The 24,072-nt window shown below is 56.0% G+C and overlaps 9 protein-coding genes across 9 annotated transcripts; 2 read left to right on the top strand and 7 right to left on the bottom strand.

Moving 5' to 3' along the window:
• B0H18DRAFT_37605 (uncharacterized protein) lies at positions 1-1,699 on the bottom strand (the record flags this gene model as incomplete). Its single annotated transcript, XM_048037811.1, has 6 exons — positions 1,536-1,699; positions 1,170-1,475; positions 960-1,122; positions 704-909; positions 247-648; positions 1-193 (listed from the first exon to the last, which is right to left on the bottom strand). Coding segments are annotated over exons 2-6 (1,161 nt in total), but the record flags the coding sequence as incomplete, so codon positions are not given.
• A 45-nt stretch (positions 1,700-1,744) lies between these two features.
• On the top strand, positions 1,745-4,224 carry B0H18DRAFT_1034787 (nucleoside phosphatase family-domain-containing protein). The gene is made up of 5 exons (XM_048030275.1): positions 1,745-1,998; positions 2,056-3,188; positions 3,227-3,305; positions 3,374-3,677; positions 3,731-4,224. The coding sequence occupies exons 1-5, from the start codon at positions 1,794-1,796 to the stop codon at positions 4,182-4,184; spliced, it is 2,175 nt and encodes a 724-aa protein (XP_047888322.1). The 5' UTR covers positions 1,745-1,793; the 3' UTR covers positions 4,185-4,224.
• Positions 4,225-5,542: 1,318 nt separating this feature from the next.
• Positions 5,543-9,158, bottom strand: B0H18DRAFT_1034780 (uncharacterized protein). Its single transcript, XM_048030274.1, has 11 exons — positions 9,077-9,158; positions 8,084-9,022; positions 7,362-8,021; positions 7,097-7,303; positions 6,843-7,064; positions 6,694-6,765; positions 6,549-6,629; positions 6,446-6,484; positions 6,326-6,394; positions 6,149-6,271; positions 5,543-6,091 (listed from the first exon to the last, which is right to left on the bottom strand). Exons 2-11 carry the CDS (start codon positions 8,921-8,923, stop codon positions 5,810-5,812), a joined length of 2,595 nt encoding a protein of 864 aa, XP_047888321.1. The 5' UTR covers positions 8,924-9,022; positions 9,077-9,158; the 3' UTR covers positions 5,543-5,809.
• A 265-nt stretch (positions 9,159-9,423) lies between these two features.
• B0H18DRAFT_1034778 (uncharacterized protein) lies at positions 9,424-10,802 on the bottom strand. Its single transcript, XM_048030273.1, has 4 exons — positions 10,439-10,802; positions 10,224-10,376; positions 10,102-10,167; positions 9,424-10,072 (listed from the first exon to the last, which is right to left on the bottom strand). The coding sequence occupies exons 1-4, from the start codon at positions 10,485-10,487 to the stop codon at positions 9,627-9,629; spliced, it is 714 nt and encodes a 237-aa protein (XP_047888320.1). The 5' UTR covers positions 10,488-10,802; the 3' UTR covers positions 9,424-9,626.
• A 130-nt stretch (positions 10,803-10,932) lies between these two features.
• B0H18DRAFT_1034777 (uncharacterized protein) lies at positions 10,933-12,288 on the bottom strand. Its single transcript, XM_048030272.1, has 5 exons — positions 12,165-12,288; positions 11,947-12,105; positions 11,609-11,888; positions 11,233-11,582; positions 10,933-11,152 (listed from the first exon to the last, which is right to left on the bottom strand). The coding sequence occupies exons 1-4, from the start codon at positions 12,208-12,210 to the stop codon at positions 11,405-11,407; spliced, it is 663 nt and encodes a 220-aa protein (XP_047888319.1). The 5' UTR covers positions 12,211-12,288; the 3' UTR covers positions 10,933-11,152; positions 11,233-11,404.
• Positions 12,289-13,329: 1,041 nt separating this feature from the next.
• Positions 13,330-13,760, bottom strand: B0H18DRAFT_1034773 (uncharacterized protein; the record flags this gene model as incomplete). The annotated part of the gene is made up of 1 exon (XM_048030271.1): positions 13,330-13,760. A coding segment is annotated over exon 1 (254 nt), but the record flags the coding sequence as incomplete, so codon positions are not given.
• Positions 13,761-14,216: 456 nt separating this feature from the next.
• On the bottom strand, positions 14,217-17,994 carry B0H18DRAFT_1034754 (uncharacterized protein). The gene is made up of 13 exons (XM_048030270.1): positions 17,906-17,994; positions 17,420-17,706; positions 17,238-17,369; positions 16,768-17,186; positions 16,603-16,708; positions 16,524-16,542; positions 16,389-16,467; positions 16,117-16,330; positions 15,882-16,055; positions 15,748-15,826; positions 15,263-15,697; positions 14,731-15,211; positions 14,217-14,670 (listed from the first exon to the last, which is right to left on the bottom strand). The coding sequence occupies exons 2-13, from the start codon at positions 17,575-17,577 to the stop codon at positions 14,465-14,467; spliced, it is 2,502 nt and encodes an 833-aa protein (XP_047888317.1). The 5' UTR covers positions 17,578-17,706; positions 17,906-17,994; the 3' UTR covers positions 14,217-14,464.
• A 1,259-nt stretch (positions 17,995-19,253) lies between these two features.
• On the top strand, positions 19,254-22,384 carry B0H18DRAFT_1034746 (WD40-repeat-containing domain protein). Its single transcript, XM_048030269.1, has 9 exons — positions 19,254-19,361; positions 19,414-19,417; positions 19,492-19,785; positions 19,905-20,710; positions 20,731-20,938; positions 20,993-21,170; positions 21,221-21,654; positions 21,726-21,806; positions 21,846-22,384. Exons 1-9 carry the CDS (start codon positions 19,306-19,308, stop codon positions 22,098-22,100), a joined length of 2,316 nt encoding a protein of 771 aa, XP_047888316.1. The 5' UTR covers positions 19,254-19,305; the 3' UTR covers positions 22,101-22,384.
• On the bottom strand, positions 22,385-22,979 carry B0H18DRAFT_1034742 (uncharacterized protein). Its single transcript, XM_048030268.1, has 3 exons — positions 22,806-22,979; positions 22,627-22,752; positions 22,385-22,567 (listed from the first exon to the last, which is right to left on the bottom strand). The coding sequence occupies exons 1-3, from the start codon at positions 22,857-22,859 to the stop codon at positions 22,463-22,465; spliced, it is 285 nt and encodes a 94-aa protein (XP_047888315.1). The 5' UTR covers positions 22,860-22,979; the 3' UTR covers positions 22,385-22,462.
• Between the last annotated feature and the right edge of the window lie 1,093 nt (positions 22,980-24,072).

Below are 24,072 nucleotides of genomic sequence, written 5' to 3'. Positions count from 1 at the left end.
GTTTGCAGTGTAGTCCCGCCGGAGGAGCTCGACGGACTCGGGCCGCACCTTGTGGTGGATCTCGTGGATGCCGACCTCGCGGAAGCGCACGTCGCGGCACTCGGCGCCGAAGTCTTTCATGCGGTTGAGCGCGAGCTCGCGGAGGTTGCCTGAGTTTTCGCAGCCGCTCGTGACGAGTGGGAGAGGGATGTCTCTACAGAGTATGCTATCAGTGTGCAAGTGATGTACGATGGAGAGAACACATACCGCTGCACACGGTATACTCGCGTCCATGGTGGTACGAGTGCCAGAATCCTTGCAACCACGTCCACGAGTACGTTTGGTGTGTAGTTCTTGTATCGGCCCGTTCGCCACAGCTCGTATAGACCTGTACCACGGATAACTAGGGTAGGGTAGATCTTCAGTCCATCGCTCCTGAATGCAGGGTTCTCGAAATATTCCTTGAACTGTTCAAGGTCGCGCTCTACGCCGACATTAGGTAAATCGGGCATCATGTGCGCGACCACCTTGAAACCAGCGTCCTTGGCTAGGTGAAAAGACTCGGTTACGGCGCGGACTGTGTGCCCGCGGTTGGTGTCGCGTGCGACGTCTTCGTATACGGATTGGACACCGATCTCTAGACGGGTGCAGCCATATCGGAGCATTTGGCTGCAAACGGGTTAGAGATTATGTCGACAGGGGAGATATTGGCATTTGCACTCACCTCAGATGTGGTCTCAAGCAGTAATCAGGTCGCGTCTCGATCGTGATACCAATGGCCTTGGACCTGCTCTGCTCAGAGAAACGAACGGCCTCATCAACGTCGAACCCTGTGAAGCCGGACAGTGCATTGTGCAGTTGTGCGATGAACTTGTTCCGGTAGTCTTCTGGCATGCTCATGAACGTTCCGCCCATGACGATGAACTCGACCTATCCCATATGTTACAAAGAGCGTGAAAAGTGACAGTGAACAAGCATACCTTGTCAACGTTGTGACCCAAACTCTTCAGCTGCTCGACTCGCCCGCGGGTTTGCTCGTAAGGGTCGTACCGTGCCCGGATCGCGCGCATGCTTGTGGGCTCATAGCCGGTGTAGCTTTGCGTACTGTAGTCAAAGTCCGAGTCGGGACCTCCTGGGCAGTACCTACACAAGGTCAGAGTGTACGCCATGGTGAACAGACAACGACTTACACGCAGATATTACCGGTCATTGCGATGTGTGGACATCGGTGCGGCTTGCACATCACAGCTACAACAGCAATCCCGCTGGCCGTTCGGATGGGCCGTGCCTTGAGTTTTGGGAGTAGAGCCTTCTTATAGTCGTCCGGTATTGCGCTGATGATATCGACCAATCGTGGAACCCCTCCGAAGCCATACTTCTTGCTCATCTTTGCCCGGAGTTCGTTCACGATACTGTTTGGTTTGCATCGTGGGCCTTGATGAGCTCCGCAGCAATTGCCGAGGTAACTCGCAAGAGCGATTCCGCCTGCGAAGGCCCTGAGAGCAAGAGCTGTTTACCTTCCGGACATTTCGGAGACGTGCACAACCATGGCTTACCATCAGTCTTCGTCCTTTGCACCATCTTGCCTCAGGCAAAGCAGTGGAAGAAAGAAACAGACGGACAGCAAGCGCGAAGACAGCCAGACAAGGTCGCGGTTGCTGAAGAGGTGAGGGAGAAGGCGATCGAGTCGGGATCTGAGGGATCTCGGAGATGGGCGAAGCAATGAGCCGTGCTAGCGGAGTCGATCACGAACAGCAGGTTGTTGGTGACCGTGACTGCCACTCGCGTCTCGTCCATTACTCCCCAGCCCTGGCATGCCCCCTCCTACCTCCCAGGACGCCTGGCTCACCGCTCGTCGCTTCGGAGTAGTCATCGACGCGGGCTCGTCGGGCTCTAGGCTCCAAATCTACAGCTGGAAAGATCCTCGTGTTCAGGATGGAGGGAGGGCGCAGACGTCGCTCCCCAAGGTCGAGAAGGGTACGCAGAACGGAGAGGATTGGTCAGTCAAAGTACAACCTGGTGTGTAATTCTACGTTATAACTGCAGAAATCTATTGCTATACATTGTATGCCCTAGGCATATCTTCCTTCGGCGACGATCCAGCAGGCGTGGCTGAGTATCTGGAACCGCTGCTTGGGCACGCACGTAACCATGTCCCACCTTCCCTGCAGCCATCCACCCCTATCTTCCTTCTCGCGACCGCTGGTATGCGTCTCCTTGCGCCTCAGCAACAAGCCGAGGTTCTTCAAGCCACCTGCACATATCTCAAGACGCACTCCAATTTCAAGCTTGACGAACCATCTGCGTCCGGGCCCTGCGGCTCTAGCGTACGCATCATATCCGGCGAAGAGGAAGGTCTTTTCGGCTGGATAGCAGTCAACTACCTCACGGATGGTTTCTCGGGCGCAGGCGAGCAGCCCCTGACCTATGGCTTCTTGGACATGGGCGGTGCCTCGACGCAGATTGCTTTTGAGCCGAGCGTGTCTGAGGCTACCAAATCCGCGGACAATCTCATAGACGTTAGGCTACGCCTACTCAGCGGCAAGGAAGTCCAACACAAGGTCTTTGTCACGACGTGGTTAGGCTACGGTACCAACCAGGCTCGAGAGCGGTACATCAGCGCAGTTGTCAACGACTACCTCTACCATTACCCTTCCGCCTCCCCTTCGCGGCCTATCCCAGACCCTTGTCTCCCAAAGGGCCTACGCCTCGCCGAGTCTACCTCGTCTTCAGCGACGTACACACTGGTAGGCACGGGCGCCTTCGACCAGTGCCTTGCGCGAACGCTCCCACTTCTCAACAAATCCGCACCATGTCCTGATACTCACTGTCTCTTCAATGGTGTCCCAACGCCCCACATCGACTTCTCCGCCGCGCATTTCATCGGCGTCTCCGAGTATTGGTACTCGTCCGAACATGTATTCGGCCTGGGCGGCGCGTACGACGTTGTGCAGTACGAGCGCGCGGCGGAGCAATTCTGCGGGCGCGACTGGACGGACATTGTCAAGCAGCATGAGCGGGACAAGGAACATTGGGGTCAGGGCGCGCAGAGCGCGGGTTCGTGGGGCCCGGAGGTGGAGTTACCAAGGTTACAGCTGCAGTGTTTCAAGGCTGCGTGGCTCGTCAACGTTCTGCACGAAGGCTTGGACATGCCGAGGGTAGTAGACCCCGGAGGTAACAGTACGTCCGGACATGACGGTGCGCAGGAGGTGGAGAAGGAGGCGGCACGCAAAGGTTGGGAAGCAAGAGGCCTGCGTTCCAGAGCTTGGACACTGTGGGCGACATCGCCATTAGCTGGACGCTCGGGAAGATGGTGCTCGAGGCGAGTAAGGAGGTGCCCTTGGCGATCAAGGGCGACAGACCTATCATCGACCCGATGGAAGATCTCCCGAAGACTCTAACCTGCGGCCGAGACCACCATTCTGGCATTTCGATGCCATCGAGGATCGTCTCTCGGATCATCTCCCTCCATCCCTGACTAAGGAGACGTTGGGGTTCTCCCTCGTTGCATTTCTCCTCTACATTGCAGCCCTTATTCTACTGTTCGGTCTGTTCTATCGGATGCGACATCGTATACGGAGCGTGCATCGACGCTACACGCGCACGAAGGAGCACGACTTCACGCAAGATGGCTACGCCATGGAAGGTGGCTTCGCGAAGAGGCCACGCTCTCCCTGGACGCCTTCCCCGACCCAATTGTCCTTCCAACAAGCCATCCGCCCCTTCGCTCAGAAACTCTCTACAACACTAGGCACCAGCTCTATCCTTCGAGCGTCCGTATCAAACTGAACGGCACGCCCTCAAATCACAATCGATACTCACCCACACGGGTCTCCCCCATCCGCTCTAACTCCTCTCCCTTCCCCTTCTCCCAGCCCAGCTCAGGCATGGGTGTCGGTGCGGGCCTCGCCCCGCTTCCGCCAGACGACGCGAACTGCTCCGCATCATCCTTCGCACCCACACCCGGCTCACCGCGCCCGGGCATGTCTGGGCTTGACGGGTTCGGTGTTTCGGTGTCGAACGGCAGCCTGAGCTCGCTCACGTCCCGATCGCGCAACTCGTCGCAAATGAACTTGAGCAGCGCCGGTGGCAGCCTGAGGGGGATGAACGGGATTATGAGGTCGGCGAGTAGTGGGTATGGACAGATGGCACGGACTACGAGTGGCTCGCATGGACCTGTTGGTAGTTTATATTTGGATGAATGACTCGGGTTTGCACATCGCCATGCTTTGTGGGTGCGCTGTACCAGCCATGTCGATGAGTAAAGCGTTTTGAAACGGCGGTGAAGGTCTGTTCACTCCATCCCGACTGTCGTCTTTTGAATGCTGGTCAAAAGCGATATTGTGGCAGCAGTGGGCAGCGCCATCGAAGGGCGTACATACTTATTCACATTGATATGCACATGAACGAGGAACGCCTCGGTGAAATAGCAGGAGATCAACGACATTGTGGTTCATTGCCACTGCGCGTGCGCTTTACTCGCAGTTCGCCCTCCCTCAAGTTCGTCCGTCTGGGTGCCTGTTCAGCCCACGCAGTGTGCGAGGCATATGACTCATCCTCGAGCTTGCGAGTCGCTCCCACATCACACGCGCTAGGCAGCGTCCGAGTCTACTCGGATGCAGGATATAATGCAGCTCATAGATCCTTCCCAGTTCCTGCCAGGGGGGTATACTATGCCTTGCATATTCTTCTGGGTGCCGAGGGGCCTGGTGTTATGTTACAATAGCATCCTCGAGCTCGCGTCATTTACCTCCATTTGAATGATCTTCCGCAGCGCTGTACACAGAATCATGCTGGCGAGACGCCCCAGAATACGCATCCCACGGGAGAATGGTGGGAGCACAGCGCTGTCATGCGCCAGAGCGTTCTCGGAACGTCATCGACTCATCTCATAATACCTACCTTCGCCGCGGTGGTGTCTTTCTGCCCATATGGATGGTGCTTATCATTACTGAATCCGGCTTCTGATCATGTCTTTCTGAGGGGGTCAGGGGTCGCAGGACTGAGGGTCAAAGTTGGAGTAGTACTTCAACTTAGTCCACGGAGCGAACTTCTCGTGAAAACCTCCGTGCTCACCTCCACCGATGTAGTATGTATGTCATGCCAGGTTCCGTCCGTCGTGGATGATGTTGCTAGCCAAATGAACCGGCCTGTCACATTCTGCTATGCCAATGGCACTTGGGAGTTGTTTCCAAATCGATAGACCCCCATGTCCAGTCTAGTGTATGTCGGTCCGAGTCGATGGTCCCCATCAAAACCAACAGTATCGAGGGCCAGCCAGACCTTAAGACCGGACGTCCTCCACATTCTCCGGGCAGGGGCCTATTAAATTGTCAATGTCATTACAACTGCTCAGTTGCATGCAGCCCGAGAGTGCCATAGGTGTTCCGCAAAGCACAGAAAATGGTGGTCGGAACCGCAGCGCAGGTTATCAGGGTCTCTGTGCGTGACACCAGGGCCATCAACTTCATTCACGGCATAATGACCGTAAGAACGCTGCGGCGAGCATATTCCAGCATGGGAGCTCTCCCGATACCACACGCCTTCATACACGCCTTTGGGTTATCAGCATCCGTGCCTCTGAATGCAAGATCATCAACTCCACTCAGCTCATGTCCAAGGCATGAAACCTTATGCTAGATACATGTCTTGGGAACAGGGAACGGTCATGAGGACGAACATGCGCGCGGCAATCCTTGGTTCCAATAATATGTTGTACATTGAGCAGTGTCGTGCAGATACGAAAACAGAGCAATACAGCATGCAGGAATCTGCTTGACATAGCAATGTGAAATACTTACAGCAACGAACCGAAGTCCTGGGTAGACCGTCATACTCTCTTTGATCGTGTGCGGGTGCCGCCGAAAGACTCTGGCGAGGCGGCGGAAGCCTTGTCTTTGTCTTTGTTCGCCCATGGAAGCAATTTGCCTTCAGCGGCCTGCTTGAGTCTGATGATCTCATGCACCCAGTCGCTCTCGTTTGCCTTCTCGAAGGCGATGTCATGCAGACGCCTTTCTTCTTCTTCAATTAGGAGCCCAACGGAGGAACGTTCCCCCGAACGCCACAGAAGCAGCTGCAGCACGGCCTCGTGCAACAGGATATTCTGACAGTACTGTATCGGAGGTATCATCAGTCGTCAAGCACTAATGAGCTTGTCGTAAGGGCTGACCGTTATTTGGTCGATAGTTGATAGATCCTTGAAGGATAGTTTTGGGCGTGGCCTTTGACTGCCATTATGGGCGGGTAAAATTTCCCGCTCCGAGATGTGCGGCTCTTCGTCAACGGGGACGCTCTAGACAAGGATGGTTTAATTATCGCCAAGCGGCCGCCCGGCCAGCTTACTTACCGCTGCGGCAGTTTTCTCAGGAGAGGACACGATTATATCGGAGCCACCTGATACCGGCGGCCGTGCGTTCTGCGACGATGCTTCAGTTGACGCATTGAATGCATTATGAAATATCCTCACACTAGGCGGAATCGTCGATGTTTCATCAGGAAGGGGCGACTAGTGACGAAGCATAAGGTTTAAGACCACACTAGCAATGCAGCCGCAATGGGGAGCATCGTACCTCGTGCGCATTGGCGTCGACATCGAGCGTTACGTGCTCGGATCCTGAGGGCGGCGGCACTGCGACCTCTGATACTGCGAGCTAACGCAATCCAGAACAGTAAGCCCATCGATGTTCGCCAAGACGCAAGAGCATCCAGAAATACCTCGGTCTCAGACTCCGCTGGTTGTCTCACAGGTGTCAAAGGTACCTCGATGGGATTGTCCACGGACGGAACCTGGGGAAGGATTGAAGCAATATGTCAGAACGGACAAATTCCGAATGGAAAGCGTCGGAGGGCAGCAGGGGCCTCACCTGACTGGCATTTACACAGGCGCTGCCTCCCGCAGTCTCCGGGACTTTGTGCGGGTCACCATCCGGGATACCCAATGCATGCCTCTTCTCCCACTTGGCGGCCCATCGCCGCACCAAGCGCAGCAGCTCCTCTACCTCGTCTTGCTTGAGCGAACCTCTCGTGTAGCCCGATTCGCATACTGCACGTCTCGCAGCGGCCCCACGCATGAACTGATCGTGCCGCTCGTTGGCGGTTCATACCGACCCTCGATGACGGCCGCTAGCACCGGTTTGATGTACTCGAACTGCTCTGCGAGCGAAGTGTCTTCAAAGTCCTCCAACGGAGGCATGGGAGGCTCGGGGGTGAGTGGACGCAGGGCGTCCTCGTCGGAGATCTCAATGTCGGACGTGTCATTGCGCAGCGGGGCAGCTACGTCGTCGCGCTCCTCTTCCAGCCCATAGTTGAACATATCGCGTCCTAGCTACCGATGATGCTTACCGTCAAAGATATAGAGCATCTAGGGAAGAATCATGGCCCACCTTACAGCTCTTGAACTGCTTGTGTTCCACTGTGAAGAACCAATCCGAATCAATGTTTTTGATCATACCGTCGTAGAATTCTGCTTTGTAGCGAGGTCGCTGCTTAGGGTTCGTTGGTGGGATATACTCAAGCAACTTCGCAGGCCAATAGTCTGTAAAGGGTTTCTTCTCCTTGGCAAGAACGAGCTCGCCGGGTAACTCCAGGGATGGGTCGCAAGGAGGCGGTCGCCAGGGCTTCTCTTGTAGCATGGGCAAGTCGTCGTCATCAGAGAGGATCATCTCCACGGCTTTACTGCCTCCTGCCGATGGTGCTTTCACGGAGAAAGACGCGTCTCTGCTGAAATGGCTCGACAGCAACATTGGTAGCCCTTCATTGGCGTCTTCGTCCTCTTGCAGCATGAGATCCCGAGCCTCTCTCCATCGTGTGTCGACACCCAGCTTCCTCCGCTTCCGTGGCGGTACGACGGCCGTGTCACCCCGTTCTGCTGCCCTGTAACTTCGCTCAGTGAAGCGAATCCTTCCGCGCGACGCCATCGGCAGGATGTTCGACGCAGACGGCGAAGACACCGTCAACTCTTTTATCCCGGCGGCATCATCACTGGAGAGACGGGGTCCGTCGCCAAACAAGGAGATTTTGACCGGATCGCGAGGGTGTGTGACCTATGAAAATGCCAGATGAGGCTTTTGCGAAACGATGACTTGAAGAACAGCACCGGAAGCACCTTGGCCGGCCACCAGTATGTATCACCATCAGATACGTTGCCGCCTTCATCTACAACATCTCCCGACCCATCCACCTTGACCCACGCTAGTGTCCCGAGCTTGCCCAGACTCCATGCCTCATCGTCTACACTACTATCGCCCAGAGTAGCGACAGAGTCGGTACGGCGAAGGCCGCCCACAGACTTTCCAACTTGAGACGACGTGAGCGACGTCAGTGTGCTGGCAGAACGCGCACGCGCCGGGGGAGCCATGATAGAGGGCCCAGGACTCCGAGACGAGAGAGATGTGAGGTCGCTCTCGTCAAGGTCAGACAAGGAGGAGGTGGACGATATTGACATTGCCCGGTCACGTTTTGCGGGGTTGTTGTTACTCGAGGCGGCGGCGTTCGATTTCCCTTTCCTGGATACGGTACCCGACGGCTTTTTCGCGGATAGGATGCGCCCCCTTGCCTTCCCACTGGACGCCTTCCTGAGCAGAGGACTCTGCGGCTCTATCACCTCGTCATCTTCGCCTTCATCGTCAGACAGTAGGATAGGGCTCTCCGCACTACTACCACCCCTGCTCGGCTTCTCCGCAGACATAGAAGCGAGGGCACTGAGGCTCGACCTCATGCGTTTCCCGACGTTCCTCTCCTTGCCTGGTGACCCGTCTGCATCAGATGACTTCGTTGGGGATGAATAACCCCGCCTTTTCCGACCGTACGTGACCTTCACCGGCGTCCTGGGTTTGGAAGGCTCCCCGAATTCCAACGCCCGCCGGTCATCCGATGGGGGCGGTGAGCTCTCCAGCTGCGCAGCCGCTAGCTTCGAGGCCTTTTGAGCGGCAGCTCGCGGCGGCATCGCGGGGAACGGAGAATCGTCCCCGGCCCCTCCGTTGGTCTGTCGACTGTCGTGTCAATGATCGCCGTGAGTGATCGTGCGACCAAGACCCTAGTATGGCTTCTCTGGCGTTAGCGCGGATATAGCGACGCAGGCAAGATACCGAGTACAGACGTGGCGGTAGGAAAACGAAAGCGCGCAGCGGTGCAGAGACAGCAGGAGACAGCGAGGACTGATGAACGGACACGCCGTCTCAGTGACAGGACGGAAGGCGCGCGACAGACGCTCACAGCCCCAGACGCGCCTGTGCGCGACGCGTGCCGTCACACAGAGTCACATCACGCCCGCTGTTGTAAATATGGTAGACATGTCGATCAACTCCACCTCCGTAACGTTAAAGTTCACAAGAAGCTCGTCTGTGTCCCCGGATCAGTCGTCGAACACTGCATATTAAATTCGTCGCTCCGCTCAGCGCTCACATGTCGGATGTGAACGAATCAATGGCCCTGGTCACAACGCGCGGTTCACAACTTCACAACGCGGCTTGTTGTAGGCAACGAATAGCATGCCGTGATTCGCGCGATACAATCCATATCCGAAGGCGGGTTATATCAACACTGTACACATTGGTCTCCCTACACCTTAACAACACGACCAGCAGAGACAACACTAAAACCCAGGAAAACAGAGAGAAATGTCCATGCCCGACTTCATCTGCCTCAGGCTAAGCCAATACAACAAGGGCACCAGCCACTCCAGCGACAACGACAGTCAAAAGACTGAAGACATGGATGCTACCGGCGCCGCTGGTAGTGCTAGTTGTCTTCGCGTTTGCAGAATCGGAAGATGAACCAGACGCCGAACCGCTGGAAGCGGGGACCTTGGACATCCCGCTTGTCGAAGCAGTGGGCGCAGGTGTGATCCCAGCTGCCTGGGAGCTACCTGTCGTAGCGGGGAAACCATCGTCCGAGCTGTCGGTCGGGAAGGTGCCGAAGTCGGGGGTCCATGTGGCGAAATCGCCCGTGGGCACAGGGGACGTCGAGATGGCGGCAGCACCGGTTGCGGCAGCTCCGCCTTGCACGGCGAAGGGGTCGACGGTCTCAGTGGTGGTGTCCGTCATCGTGAGGCCACTGCTACCCATTTCGATGACAACGTCTTCACAGACAGCGACTCCGTCCTGGATGTTGCAGTTTTCATACAAGCGATGCCCTCCTCTTCGTCGATGTAGGTCACGGCAGCGGTGCTTGGGCCGACCACGAGCGTGGCTGGGCAGAAGAAAGTGAGTACGGGGGTGTTTCATGTCAAAGTGCTGTGTCCATACCAGGTCCTTCGAACCCATGATCATCCATACCAGCGCTGGAAACACCAGGAGCAATGACGTAGGAAGTCACGCCATTCTGCGAACCTAACAAATTGGCAGTCACAGGCTGGGGGTCGAAACCCGGGATATACAGCGAGGTGAGTGCCGACGCATCTATGAACGATGCAACAAATCGCTGGTGAGCCAAGCGGTGAAAACACGAAGACAGTCTAGACTTACAGTGCGCGTAGATGACAGCAGAAGGACAAGTGTGAAGGACAGCATTTTCAAGGAATGGCGTGTAGAAAGATGAAGGGATTGGGACGACGCGTATGTGCGGGGGGTCAGCGAGAGGATACACAAGGCTGGGTAGCATATCTCAGCCGCTCACTTATACAAGCCCGGCCTCGGTGCCTGGCTCGCGCATGCAGATCGGTGGTCCATCGTGTCTCTTGGAAAAGCTCGGAGCCGCGATCCTTGGCGGCTGGCCAGAACATATTTGATGGCGACTCGAGTCAGCACGGAGTCGCACTGTGAGAGCGATCTTCCCAGAAATGCCGCATGGCCTCATGCACCGCAGATGTGGGCTGCAGTGGTTTGGCAGCCATGAGTAGCACTGCACGTTCGACTCGAGGTGAATCGGCATCGACTTGACCGGCAGACTTGGCAGCGCTGGGTGGCAACCAGGCACCGCGAGGACGACCACACCTACCATATTGGTACGATCGGTGCAAAACCTAAAATGTGGAAATACCGACGCCGGCGGGCGCCACACGTCTCGGGCCCTGGCGACGATCGTCGGGTCGGCTTCTGCTGGCCGTGTGGGGAGTTCGGCCTCGATCAGCAGTTATCCGCTTCGACGTGCCTTGCGTACACAGTTTCCTTTTCTCGGCTAGCACTGGCGCGGCAAGACAAGGGTGTCTTTACGGGCGCATTCAAGGCGCATGGTCTGTGATGTAACACGCGCTACGCACGGTCGTTGGCGTTGCTGTGCGAGTCGATTACCAAGAAGGAAACGTGGACTTGTCAGAGGAGCACGATGCGCGATATGCGGACCAGCTGATTTATTGATGTGGCGGGAATCATATACGGGTACCGTACCTGTGAATGCAGCAGGGCTGCCCATCCGCGTTGAGCCAAGAACTAATGCGCACAACAACAGTCACAAGATATATCAGACGAGCCAAACGCCGCATCTATCCTCAAGCAACCACGACGAAAGCACTAACCAACCCCGCAATGCTCAAGGTGATGCGGCCGGAAGTGCGAAGGCTCAGGCTCAGCGCGCCGCTGGTGTTTCCGGTCGGGGTGGCAGTCGTCGATGCGGATGTCTTCGAGACGGCGTTGGAAGACGACTCGGAGCCGGAGGGCGCCGAGCTACTGGCATCACCAGGGAGACCGTGTACGCCGAAGGGGGCCCGGTCCAAGTCGCGAAATCACCGGTTGGGACGGGCGAGGTCTGTATGGCGTTGCTGCCTGTAGCGGGGCCGCCCCCTTGCACAGCGAACGATTCGATGGGCAGTGTTCCCGTCGCTGTTGTGGTGTACCCGTCGGCGCCCATCGCAATGACAACCTCCTCGCATACCGTCTCTCCGTCGGACAACTGACAGCTCTCGTACGCGGCAATCCCGATGTTTTCGTCGATGTACGTGAGTGCAGCGGTGCTCGCGCCCAGGACAAGCGTGGCTGGTGGTTTTTTACTGTTAGCACAGAATGCGGAGTCTAAGGCTGTGTTATGTCATACCAGGACCAAACAATTCGCTGTCGTCCGTGTCCATGCCAGCGCTGGACGCGCCTGGGGCGATGACATATGATGTCAAGCCACCCTGGCTACCCAGGAGGTTGACGGTCACGGGCTGAGGGTCAAAGCCAGGGATGAACATCGTCGTCAGAGCGGACACATCTAGACAAAAGCAGCGTCAGTCAGATTGATCGTGTCATTGGTGCGTATCAAATATTCACGGCGTGCATAAATAATGGCAGATAGCACTGCGACGAACGGTAGCATAATGAAGGAATGGGAGGAAAAAAGAATGTTGATGCGGAAGCGATGGCGGCAAACCTGAGGGTTGCGGGCAGATCACTAGCAAGATGGAAAAGACAACCGTGGACAAGCTCAGTTATATGAAGAATTCGGTACCTTTGCTCACGCGCTCCGCTGATTCCTGAAGGCCTCGGCCTCGATCACACATCATCTCTGCTTGGCACTTGGATCCGGATTTTGGAATCATCGCATGTATCTGTATCTGTTGTTCGCGAGGAGTGACAGCCTGAGAACGCAACAACCATGCCCGGAACGGGTGGTCTTCGCCACTCTTCGCTGAAATGTAATATTAGCTCTCTCAGTCAGGGGGGTAACGGGGACCTGGCGCTGATGGAATCCCTCATGAGATAGCGAGTGGAACACAAACATAAGCAGACGTACAGAGCGCAAGGAGATATCACAGAGAGGCAGTAGTACACTTGACATGACAGGAGTGTGATGCGTGGCACGCGGCCTCGACTCGGATGCGTCAGTGACCACGGGCAGTGTGACAGAAATACAGTCACCCAAGAGTGTGACGGTACCCAGTCGCATCACATTGCGCTCTCCGTTATTCCAACCGCTTTATACTGCGACCATGATGCAATAGACAGGTGTACAGCAGCGATGAGCACATGCACGATTAAACGACTAGGGTGAAAACACTGGCCATCCCTACAATGAACACCATTGAAAGACCAGACGTGCGAAGGTCAACAGCGCCGCTGGTGTTCCCAGTCGGGGAGGCGGTGCTAGACGACGACCCGGACGTCCTGGAGGCGCTGAAGACGCAGAACCAGTGGGCGACCAGGGGCTGAACCGCCGAGGGTCGAGTAGGCCGATGTCCACAAAGGGGGCTGGGTCCAAGTCGCAAAATTACCAGTTGGCACCGGAGACGTTTGGATGGCGTCGCTTCCCGAGGCAGCTCCGCCGCCTTGCACGGCGAAGGACTCGATGGGCTGGGTCTCCGTTGCCGTCGAGGTGAAACCATCGGAGCCCATCTGGATGATGACGTCCTCACAAACCGCTTGTCCGTCGACAAGCTGACAGTTCTCGTAGAGGGCCGCACCGACGCTTTCGTCGATATACGTGACTGCGGCGGTGCTTGCACCGAGAACGAGTGTAGCTAGTAAAAGAATTGCTTGTCAGCTCGACCGAACATCGAGCTTGGTATCCTACCTGGTCCGAAAAGCCATCTTCATCGTCCAAGCCAACGGTGCTCATGCCCGGAGCAACGACATAGGACGTCAAGCCGCCTTGGGTACCCAGGAGATTCGCAGTCACGGGCTGAGGGTCGAAGCCAGGGATGAAAAGCGTCGTCACTTGACAAGACGCGTCTAACGAATCAATGTCATCGTGGGTGAGCCGAAGCCTACCCATGTCAACATATATAAGTAGCAAGACTCACGGCGCACGTAGACAATGGCGGATAGCACCACGGCGAATGGTAGCATCATCTTCAACGAATGACAGGAGTAAGGATTGTCGTGGAGAGCGCGATGGCGGCAAACCTGAAGGTTGCGGGCGGATCACTGGGAGAAACTAGATCAGCGAGGGCTTGTGTCTTATGCAGATCTGGAGTTCGGTACCTGTGCGTGTGGACGTCAATCGGGACCGAGCCTCTGATTGAAAGAGACCTCTGATGGATCCGAGTCATTCGCCAATGCAGAGCAAACTAGGCTCAGGATGAGCACTGTTCAACTTGTGAATTTGAGCACCTGCTGAGTACTCAGGCTCGTGCTAGTTTGGTGCTAATGCACATTTTCTCAACGCCTGTACATCAGATTAATGATGATAGACTCCCAACGAGGACTGAAGTACTGACCACGAGTCGAGGGGCTTCCCAAACGTTTGACGGTACGGTGCGGACTCGTGGTGGCTGTCCTGAACAAGACCACAACACCTTCCATATGCAGCATGGCCGAAGGTGTGGAGCGCCGGGCAGTCCTTGGCACGGCCGCTTAGGCCGAGGGCCGTCAAGACACTGAGACCTACAATCGGTATTATTGGCTTGTATTTCTATGCGTCGGACTCAAAACTAGTCGTACAGTAGAAAGTCACTTCCACACTACCCAATGATTATTACACGAGAAGATAAAAGACAAGACAAGACAATAGTAAGCCAGCACGAAGCCGACGTGACACATGGTCCACGCGAATACTTAGGTGCGAGCGGCAGGGAGGAAGGCAACGATGGCAGGAACGTGATGCGCAGGAACTCGGAGGCAGTAGATCCGTGTCATGGGAGTGATCTGCCTTGCGTGTCAGATTGATGTAGTCGAGCCTGGGGAACGCTGTACCCGTTGTCTGTTTTGTCCGGCAAGTAGTCGCGACTGCCATCAGCGGAGGGCAATGGCGAGTTCCACATGCGAGGCGTGATGAGCCCGCTCCCGCCTGCTCCGTACACGAAGCCATTGCTCAGGCCTTCCATCCCATTGGAGGAACCTTAATTAAGGCTACTGATTAGCTACTCCATGTGAATCGTCTTTGCGGAACAAGACGCACCTGGAACGAGCATACTATCCCAGAAGTCCGCGCTCAAGATGCTGTCCATCGACATCATGCTCATGTCTGGCAACGACGGGTTCGGTGCCATCGTTGGCGGGAATGTCGACATGTCGGCTACGGGGCCCATCTCTCCGTTGCTAAAGAACCCAGAGAATGGGTCTGGAGCAGGCGGCGGCGCCCCGTGTCCTTCCTGCTGCGGCATGTCCACGTCTCGAGACGCAGACTCGTCGGTCGCCGTCGACATATTGTCCTCGTGTGCCTCCGCAAGTTGCGATGTGGACGCACCGTTTGCGGTTGTGCTTGGGAGGGCTTCAGCACCGGTGCGAGCTGAGATCAGAGCACGGAGGAACACGCTGTAGAGAGCGGGAGTATGCAGAGTTGCGACGGAGACCCTCTCGAAGGCGTCAGCAACGCCTTTGATTAAAGTGATGATCTTCTGCTCGTGGTCGAAGAAAGACTTGAACTCGGGACGCAAGAGCTGCGCACACTTCAGTGACCTCTTCCGCACCGGACTTTCGACCAGACTCACCTTCAACAAGCTGAGCACAGCATACGACCCCTGAACGAACAGACAATCCGGCGCATACTTCAAGTATCCAAGACTCTCGAACTCGTCGCAGATGACCTTCGCACACTCGACCGCACTGGAGTGGCACCGGGCAAAGAAATGCCCAATGTCCACCACGGAGCGCTGCAGGGCGTTTTGCAGCCCGAAGGAGTTCATCGTGAGCATCGCGTAGTGGAAGTAAAATTTGCAGGACAGCTGCGAGTACTTCCGCGACCACTCGGTCTTCTCCCCCTGGTCGATTTTCCGAATGCGTAGCCACTCGTGTTGCCACGCAAGAAGCTGCGTCTCCATCGTTTTAATGACTAAGAGGTAGTCGCAGTCGTCTTGCAGGCCGGATGATGAACTGGTCCCAGAATAGAGGAGGTCCAGGCTTCGAGTGAGTATCCGTTGGAGATCCTGGCGTGATGTTGGATCAGAGTGCACTTTCCAGCGAAACGTCCACTTACCACCATTGCTGCCGTGTGCGCGTCTGAAGCCATGGCTAGCGGTGACTGCGACCACTCCAAGGCATTGCGTATGATGAAACTGCATGTGTGATCAGTTCTATCTGTGTAAGATTGCGGATGCTATCCACACTTACTCTTCCTTGATTGTGTGAGGCTTTCCCATCTGCGCGCTGAAGCTGCGATCGAGGATGAAACAAACTATCCAGGTCCGTTGTCGGTTATGTATCTCTCGTTCACGTGCACGAGTTTCGTCCGCGAGGTCGCTGGGTAGATTTGTCGGCCGATGCATGTTGAGATCGATCGCCAGTCTTCATGCGACAGACGAATGAGACGCGGATGACACTAGAGCCGATGAAATCCGATACATACCTGATACCCATGCCAAGCAACATCCACGTCCGGTCCTGCTCATATCGCTCAACAGGCCCACAGCCCCACAGGGTATTGAGCAGGTACGCTTGGACAATCTCCACGGACTTGTATCCCCGCGCCGGCACGTTGAACGCGAGCTTCTTCGCCAGCTCAGTCAGCCGAGGATAAAGCTCTGGGCGGGCATCGTAGAACCTGGCGGCGACGGCACAAACTGGGTACATGCCAAGGTACTTAGGACAGCGTCACGTGAAAGAATAATGAAGGCTCACTGGTGGTGAGCAGAAAGGGCGACCGTGAACACACCAGCGCTGGGGTGTGGTAGTCAGGGTCGAGCAATGCACAGTGAACCTGGAAACAAGACTGAGTCGGAAAGCCTGGCAGGAATTAGATCGTGCGACTCTTACGTTCATGGAATCAAAATATCTTCGGAAGCACATGTCGTGTGAGACAACCGCAGCAACGGAAATAGACGTGATCACTCACATTTTGAACAGAGCAATGACCTCGTCAGTACTGACAAAGGTCAACATCTCCGGTTGTATCTGCCGCTCGATGTACAGCCGCCTCAACGGCAGTATGCTCATTGGCCCTGCTTCCCGTTAAGCCACCACCTACAGACACCCACAACCACAAAAGGGAATGACGCACCAGGTTTGAAATACAGATCGCTCGCCACGCCCATCCTGTTGGGTTCCTGCCTCTGTGCAAGCATCGCTGTACTCGCCAGGTCGCTCTTCGCCCCAGCCTGCGCGCGTCGGTTCGCTAGACTGGCTTCCGCCAACAAGCCAAGAGGGTTCAGGTTATCATCTGGGAGCGAGGGAAGCTTCGGTGAGGGAGGCGGCTGGTCTGATGATCGTCTTTGACTTTGGTGCACAGGGACGCTTTCAGGTCTAGGCGACTGTGGAGGCGAAGCCAGGAGTGGATGCGTCTCGCCCGAGGGTGGTGGCTGCCCCGAGGGCGAGGGCGAACGCGAGGGACCATCAGAGGGCGGTGCACCGAGCGAGCGGAATATGGTATCAAGAGTGCGCTCCATCTTACGCAACGAGCGCGTGAGGATCTCATGTTTTCTGTCGCGCGGAGTTAAGATGAGTACACGGACGGGGAAGAAGGGACCATACTTCGTCGAACGCTTCCCACGATTTGACTCCTCAAACACGCATTCATGGTTGCCCGCCTGACAACGCTTGCACGGTGGGCCATTTTCCGCGCCGACACACTTCATCTTGAGCCGGCGGCATACCATGCAGGCTCTGATCACGCAGGTGAGCACGAGAGAAGGGACAAGCATGCCACCACGCACCGTGATCCACGCGTCGACTTCTGTTTAGGGGCGTCATCACCCTTCTCCGCGCCCGGACTTTGAGCTTCGTCGCCGTCATCGTCTTTGCGAGACTTCTTCCGCACATCGCCGGACTGCGTACGAGTGGGTGAGACTGGTCGCTTGCCGTTGGCGTTCATGCTTGACGACCCCGGGGTCTGTCGATGTTCTGTGGGAGGCGTCGCAATGGTTTCCGACGCCTGAGAAGAGGGCGACGAGAGGTTCGTCGGGACGTTCAGCTGCGGCGGATGCAGGGGTCGGGGCTGGTACTGTGTGTTGGGATAGTATTGTGAGCCATACATCGAGAGCGACGGATCAATCGGAACAGATGAAGAGGAGGGCGAGGGTCCCGGCTGCGCCTGTTGTTCCCGTCCGCGCTGGGGTAGGGACGATGTGGATGCATAGGAGGTCGACTGGGGCCTTTGTGAAGAGGGAGGGTAGTATCCGGGATAGTTAGAAGACGCTGACATTGTTATAATGGCTCGCGAAGTGGGATCCGCGCTGGTCGCCTGTTTTCACCCGTGTAAGCTCGATGGTCGCGCCCGAGCCAGTGCGCACAACACGCAGCCCAGATCGACTCTTCCGAATCCAGCTACCGCACGATCGAAAGTCCCGGAATGACTGAACAGCGTCGCTGTGGAGGGCTAATGACAGTCAAAGAGCACCAGCGTTGCTCGGCGCGTTGCAGCGGCCCACTGCAGAGACTGAACCAGGTACAGATCGAGATGCGGTGGGTAGAATCGACGAAAACTGCCGTTCGGCCGACGCGACTCGGGGGGCTGGGCGGCGATCACGACAGCGACAGCGCGCCGCTGGTGAGACTGAACGGCGTTGAGGAGTGAACGGGAAGGAAAACGGGAAGAGGCGGTCGTAGGCGGAGGGACGGACGTGCTATGAAGGGCGTTCGCAGGAGAGTTGTTCATAGACGCTACTCCATTGGCCGACTCCGGGCGTCTCGGAGTCGACGCCCATAGGCGCCCATATCCCCGCCTGCTTGATATGGCAATCTCGGCCTGGCCATGCTCGTTCACTGAGCTCGACGCGTGACGATCGTTGTCTACCACAGGCCACCACAGGCCCCTCGCCCTATAGACCTGTGGGTCCCTAGGACGTCTTCTTAAGTGCCGCCATTCCATCATGGCTCAAAGATCCTACCATACCCTAGACATTCATCAAACCATCCGCGACAATGACGACAGCTCCGTATGCCCACGGCAGCTACCCCGACCCTCTCCGATTCACCTTCACAGCTAAGTTCAGTAGCCGACATACTCAAACACCCCACACTTTTAGAGTACTTCATTGAAGCCGAGATCAATACCACGCGTGCACCACTGCGAATCATTATCGCAACTCTTGTTGCTGGGATTGTGCGGAAGTCGTGCGGAAACTGCTTAAGTCGATTACGGGGTGTCCGTGAATAAAAACACGGAGTCAGGATCCTGTTCTGTCATATCAATGGCTGTTCAAAGCCGATGAAATATAGCTCAATTAGTTGCATATGAGCGTGTCGGGATCGGCGATGAAAGGACAGTATTTCGCTGAGTCGGCGATCGCGAGTGGTAGTAGTGTTCGGTGCAGGTTCGGTGTATGTGACGGGTAGACGCAACGTGTGGTTGGCCCAGGGCAACACGAAATCCATGGTCACGACACACCCACAACGTGTTCGCTGTTGATTGTGCAGAAACAAAGGCTGGGCGCATCGAACTGAAGGGGACGGCTCTGCGGAGGGCTCGACCGCGTGTGGCCAGGGATTTGAAGTCCGCCGCGGGGAGCCGAGCGCACGTCGCGTCTGTTGCGTCTGGCCTGACGCGCTTCCAACATCGTCGTCGCCCTCAACCAGGCGCGCTCTTCTTCTTGCTACCACCATGTCCTCCCACCATCGGCCATTCTTACAACTAGCACCGTCGGTGCAGACCACAAAGTATGTTCACGCCCTCTACATACGGTTTGACATCCTTTTGACTGCCACACAGGGTTGTGACGACCACTACGACCACAACTACCTACGCGCCCATTCCGCTCCCTCCCCTCCCGCACCTTCGTCTCCCAAGGATCCGAAGACTTACCCACTTCTCAATGCCCATCTGCCAAAGTCCCTACGGGAGTTCCGCCTCGAGTTTCCTGGTGGAGGCAAGGCCACGTTCCGCGATGGTGAAGTCGGCGAGCAAGAGATGCCCGAGGAAGACGAGGTCGTCGGTGGCGCGCATTGGAGGTTGTTGCGTCGGGATGAAGACGGCGAAGCCGCCAAGGAGGTAGGCCTTGTCGAAGCTATCGAACGCTATGGCAGGAAGAGGTCATACAGCACTGAGGACATGATGGAGGGTATCGAAACGATCTCCGGCGTCGTGACCAACACTCCGCCACGAAAGAGGGCGAAGCCTGCACCATTACAACATATTTCGCCGATCAATGCAGCCGCTCCCCATCCCCTCTTCCTTCACCTCACGGTTCACCGCCACCAGAGAGTATCTGGCCATCCGCCCCGCCCAGTGGGCACTCCTCACCTCAGCCACCCCAAGCGCCTGTACAGCCCGACCTGTCGCTGACGACCCTCTTGACGCTTCCCGCCTTGCTCTGTCACTACTCGACCCTTCCTCCGCAACTTCAGTCTCATGTATTGCTCACCTTCCTCCGCCACTCTCCATTGTCGGTCCTGCGAACACTACATTCTATCTTGACACCTACATTGGCGCGCGACTTCCTCACCATCCTCCCGCCAGAATTGGTTTCGCATGTCCTGAGTTACCTGAGTTTCTCCGATCTCGCTCGCGCCTCCCGTGTATCAAAGGCCTGGCGTGCCATCATCGACTCCGACCCCGTCCTCTGGCGAGACTTGCTCCGCAGCACGAAGATATGGTTTGGGCGTGGCTCCGAGATCGCGTTCGCGGACGCCATCTTCGCTCGGAGACGACGTCAGGGGCTACCTGCGCCTGGCGCACTGCCTCTACCCCACCCATACAAGATTCTATTCAAGTCGCGGCATCTTACTCGGACGCGCTGGGTGCAGAACCAGAACCCGAAGCGTATCACATTCCCTGCGCATGGGCGTTCGGTGGTGACATGTCTGATCTTCTCTCATGGACGCATCATCTCCGCCTCGGATGATCACTCGATTCACGTCTACTCGCCCGCCACGGGGGAACTTCTGCGTTCGCTAGACGGTCATGAAGGCGGCGTATGGGCGCTGGCGGCAACGAAGAACACTCTCGTCAGTGGGTCGACCGACCGGACTGTACGTATCTGGAATCTGGAGACGGGCGCTGTACGCATGTGTTTGGCGGACATACGAGTACAGTGCGATGTCTAGCGATAGTCAAGCCGGAGATGATCGACGTCGAGAACGAGGGAGGTGTCATCACGCGAGAGAAGTGGCCAAAGCGTCCCCTTATCGTGACCGGTAGTAGGGATCATTCGCTCCGCGTGTGGACATTACCCAAGCCTGGAGATGACGAGTACCGCTGCTATGGAGCGGACGACAACGAGGTTGACCCATCTGAAGTGAGTGTCTAGTTTAGGCTTCGTGCCGCTGAGTTTGACGGGGACACGATGCAGGAGGACGTGGAAGATAACCCATACCACAAACTGCATCTTGAAGGACACGACCATGCCGTTCGTGCGCTTGCAGCACGCGGTCGGACGCTAGTTTCCGGTAGCTACGATTGCACTGTCCGAATATGGGATATCATCACGGGCACCTGTAAGTGGGTCCTCGTTGGCCATACGCAGAAAGGTGAGGCTTTGCGGACTGTGTGCCATCGGTCATTCTAATCAAATGTTCAGTGTACAGCGTGGTACTAGATATTCATCGCAACCTTGCGTGCTCGGGTTCTATGGATGGCACCGTGCGCGTATGGAATCTCCAGAACGGCCAATGTCAACACACGCTGACGGGACACACCTCCCTCGTCGGTCTGCTGGGCCTATCTCCATCCTACCTCGTCTCTGCTGCCGCAGACTCGACATTGCGTGTATGGAACCCGGACACTGGCGAACATCATCACACCCTCGCGGCTCACAACGGTGCTATCACGTGCTTCCAGCACGACGAGTTCAAGGTGCTCAGCGGAAGCGATGGCACACTCAAGATGTGGGATATCCGGGACGGCTCGCAAGTGCGCGATCTGCTTACAGGCATCGTTGGCGTCTGGCAAGTCGTCTTCGAAGGGCGGTGGTGTGTGGCTGCGAGCAACCGGATGGAGTCGACCGTCTTGGACGTGTGGACTTCGCGAACGAAGAGGGAGACGAGGAGTGGGTGGGCGAGCCGCCTGGTGGGTTGTATGATGAGGACAGTGAGGAGGAGGAAGAGGACGAACAAGCAGAAGTGGACGCCATGGATCAGGATCTCGATGGTAAGATTGGCCTTCGAGTGCGATGCATAGATCATTGAACACAACATGATGCAGAGGAAGAGGACGTTATGGCGACTTGGATGCACACGCCAACGGAAGTGGAGGGTCCGGGGCCGTCTAGCCGTGCGTCAGTGATGTCGGCATCGCCATTCGAGGATGATGATCCTGCCGCGCCAGCCGCAAGACTGGCTGCCCCATTGCTCGTCGGTGGTAGTGGTGCGGGCCCGTCGACTATAGCTCGTCTACCACCGTCAAACGAAGAGACACCAACACGACCGCGGATTCGAAACATGGGGCATCGCAGACGATGACCTACTCTCACGCACACACACATACCTCCATGACGATACCGCTCCTCGAACGTCTTTCATATACTCACTTAGTCGTGTTCCTCGCATTACGGTCTCTTCAGTTATATCTTGTGCATATTGTCGGGCTCTGTCACGATGTTTTCTGTGATATTAGTGTCAGTACTGGTGGGACGTCTTCCGTTAGATGTTCGAGTCATTGTACGGATTAGGATGTCATACGTAGTTGCAACCTGCCAAGGGTATGACCATGACAGCTTTTGTTGTGGACGCAAGTCTCGTTTGAGAATGTGCCCGGTCAAGGTGGGACTCATGAGTAGTCCATGGTATGTAGAATGAACGTGAGTAGACTGAAGAAACACCGTCTATACAGTGGGCTCTATCCATGCTTGTAGGACAAGCTTTATATCGCCATTCTTCTCGATCAATAGCTTCTCTGCCTGACTTCGAGTGATCTCCAACTCATGCACCTATGACTCGATGCGGTGAGACTTGTAACCTGCGTGTGCCGTTCGCGGTAGGGGCTTACCAGCAGATCGACGTCTTCCCGCTTGGACGTCGTGCTTTCCTTGGGCTTCGTTGCGGGCTTGTCTAGAAACCCATTCCGAAATGCTTCCTCCATCTTGCCTTTCGAGTAAGCGTGCCCATCTGCGAACTGGCATTTTCCAATCGAGCGTTACATTGAGTACTAAGAGGAAGGTAACACACATTGACAATAACCTCTGGTTCGGGACGACCGTTACTCCTCGACAACACGGACATTGTACAAGCTGTCTGAGTCTGGGTGCTTTGGGATGTCCGCGGCGTACGCAATTCTGGTAGCGGACGAGTTTGCTTTTGGCTTGCTTGACTGCTTGAAGTGCTTCAGTTACAGACTCGATCGAGGGCAGAGCGTGGGGTATCACGTGATATTTGCATGGCGCGCGAACTCGTAAGCAGAGGTGCGCGAACACGGTCCCGCCACCCACAACTTGACTCAAACCACCTCTGTACTTTCTGCTTACACCGCCAAATCTCTCTCCTTTTCGCTATGGATTCGTTTGATAATCTTCAGTATGAATCTGCCTCGTCATACGGCGGCGGCATTGGCATCGTGGACGACACTTCGTCCATATACACCGCCAATACCAACAGCCAAAGTCAGGTATCGGTAGACCTGGAAAGCTTGTCTCTCACGGACGACCGGTCTTATGCACCTTCAAATGGGCATCCAAACCATGTACTACACACTGGAGTGGTGCGGACGGACGAGGATTTGATGCGGTTTTGGACGATTTGAAAGACGAGGGTCAGGTCGATTTACCGCCGCACGCCTGCAGGTGAGTGAAATATGTACACGCGTCTATATGCTTGTTCTAACGCTTGTATTCGTAGTTACTGCGGGATACATTCGCCGGCCTCCGTCGTCAAATGCCTCGTTTGTTCAAAGTGGTTCTGTAACTCGCGCGGAAATACTTCAGCCTCGCATATTGTCAATCACCTTGTCCGCGCGAAGCATAAGGAGGTCATTCTCCATGCGGAAAGCCCCCTTGGAGAAACTGTTCCCGAATGCTACAATTGCGGTAGCAAGAATGTATTCATGCTTGGCTTCATCCCCGCTAAAAGCGATACCGTCGTCGTGTTGCTGTGTCGGTACGTATCATCTCGTGTGACTACCGTCATTTATTGATATTGCCTTGTCAGCCAACCTTGCGCAGCCATAAACAAGGACATATCGTGGAATGCAGCTCTCTGGGCACCACTCATTGACGATCGCTCCTTCCTGTCTTGGCTCGTAAAGCCCCCGAGCGAGACCGAGCAGCTCAGGTCTCGTCAAATTTCTTTCCAGCAGATCAATCGCCTCGAAGACCTGTGGCGCGAGAATGCGAGTGCGACACTTGAAGATCTCGAGAAGCCCGGGGTAGATGATGAACCCCAGCCCATCCTTCTACGGTACGAAGACGCATATCAGTATCAGAACATATTCGGCCCTTTG

The sequence above is a fragment of the Fomitopsis serialis genome (genome assembly GCF_022376445.1).
Source record: "Fomitopsis serialis strain Sig1Antser10 chromosome Unknown B0H18scaffold_102, whole genome shotgun sequence".
NCBI lineage: Eukaryota > Fungi > Basidiomycota > Agaricomycetes > Polyporales > Fomitopsidaceae > Fomitopsis > Fomitopsis serialis.
This window is presented reverse-complemented; position numbering and strand designations above follow the sequence as displayed.

Bases quoted from the DNA above. Each gene is read 5' to 3' on its own strand.
- B0H18DRAFT_1034787 (XM_048030275.1), top strand. From the start codon at position 1,794: ATGCCCCCTCCTACCTCCCAGGACGCCTGGCTCACCGCTCGTCGCTTC. The intron at 1,999-2,055 runs GTGTGTAATTCT...TGTATGCCCTAG, and splicing joins GTCAGTCAAAGTACAACCTG to GCATATCTTCCTTCGGCGAC. The intron at 3,678-3,730 runs GTCCTTCCAACA...CTACAACACTAG, and splicing joins ACGCCTTCCCCGACCCAATT to GCACCAGCTCTATCCTTCGA.
- B0H18DRAFT_1034780 (XM_048030274.1), bottom strand. From the start codon at position 8,923: ATGCCGCCGCGAGCTGCCGCTCAAAAGGCCTCGAAGCTAGCGGCTGCG. The intron at 7,304-7,361 runs GTGGGCCATGAT...CATCATCGGTAG, and splicing joins AGCAGTTCAAGAGCTGTAAG to CTAGGACGCGATATGTTCAA. The intron at 7,065-7,096 runs GTCATCGAGGGT...ACCGCCAACGAG, and splicing joins TCAAACCGGTGCTAGCGGCC to CGGCACGATCAGTTCATGCG.
- B0H18DRAFT_1034778 (XM_048030273.1), bottom strand. From the start codon at position 10,487: ATGCTGTCCTTCACACTTGTCCTTCTGCTGTCATCTACGCGCACTGTA. The intron at 10,377-10,438 runs GTCTAGACTGTC...CATCGTTCATAG, and splicing joins GTCATCTACGCGCACTGTAA to ATGCGTCGGCACTCACCTCG. The intron at 10,168-10,223 runs GTATGGACACAG...TCTTCTGCCCAG, and splicing joins TCATGGGTTCGAAGGACCTG to CCACGCTCGTGGTCGGCCCA.
- B0H18DRAFT_1034777 (XM_048030272.1), bottom strand. From the start codon at position 12,210: ATGCTACCGTTCGTCGCAGTGCTATCTGCCATTATTTATGCACGCC. The intron at 11,889-11,946 runs GTATGACATAAC...AAAAACCACCAG, and splicing joins CAGCGAATTGTTTGGTCCTG to CCACGCTTGTCCTGGGCGCG. The intron at 11,583-11,608 runs GTACACGGTCTC...TGGTGATGCCAG, and splicing joins TGGACCGGGCCCCCTTCGGC to TAGCTCGGCGCCCTCCGGCT.
- B0H18DRAFT_1034754 (XM_048030270.1), bottom strand. From the start codon at position 17,577: ATGAACGCCAACGGCAAGCGACCAGTCTCACCCACTCGTACGCAGTCC. The intron at 17,370-17,419 runs GTGCGTGGTGGC...CTGCGTGATCAG, and splicing joins AAGTCGACGCGTGGATCACG to AGCCTGCATGGTATGCCGCC. The intron at 17,187-17,237 runs GTATGGTCCCTT...TCCGCGCGACAG, and splicing joins CGTGGGAAGCGTTCGACGAA to AAAACATGAGATCCTCACGC.
- B0H18DRAFT_1034746 (XM_048030269.1), top strand. From the start codon at position 19,306: ATGTCCTCCCACCATCGGCCATTCTTACAACTAGCACCGTCGGTGCAG. The intron at 20,939-20,992 runs GTGAGTGTCTAG...GACACGATGCAG, and splicing joins ACGAGGTTGACCCATCTGAA to GAGGACGTGGAAGATAACCC. The intron at 21,171-21,220 runs GTGAGGCTTTGC...TCAAATGTTCAG, and splicing joins CGTTGGCCATACGCAGAAAG to TGTACAGCGTGGTACTAGAT.
- B0H18DRAFT_1034742 (XM_048030268.1), bottom strand. From the start codon at position 22,859: ATGTCCGTGTTGTCGAGGAGTAACGGTCGTCCCGAACCAGAGGTTATT. The intron at 22,753-22,805 runs GTGTGTTACCTT...GGAAAATGCCAG, and splicing joins AACCAGAGGTTATTGTCAAT to TTCGCAGATGGGCACGCTTA. The intron at 22,568-22,626 runs GTAAGCCCCTAC...ATCGAGTCATAG, and splicing joins GGGAAGACGTCGATCTGCTG to GTGCATGAGTTGGAGATCAC.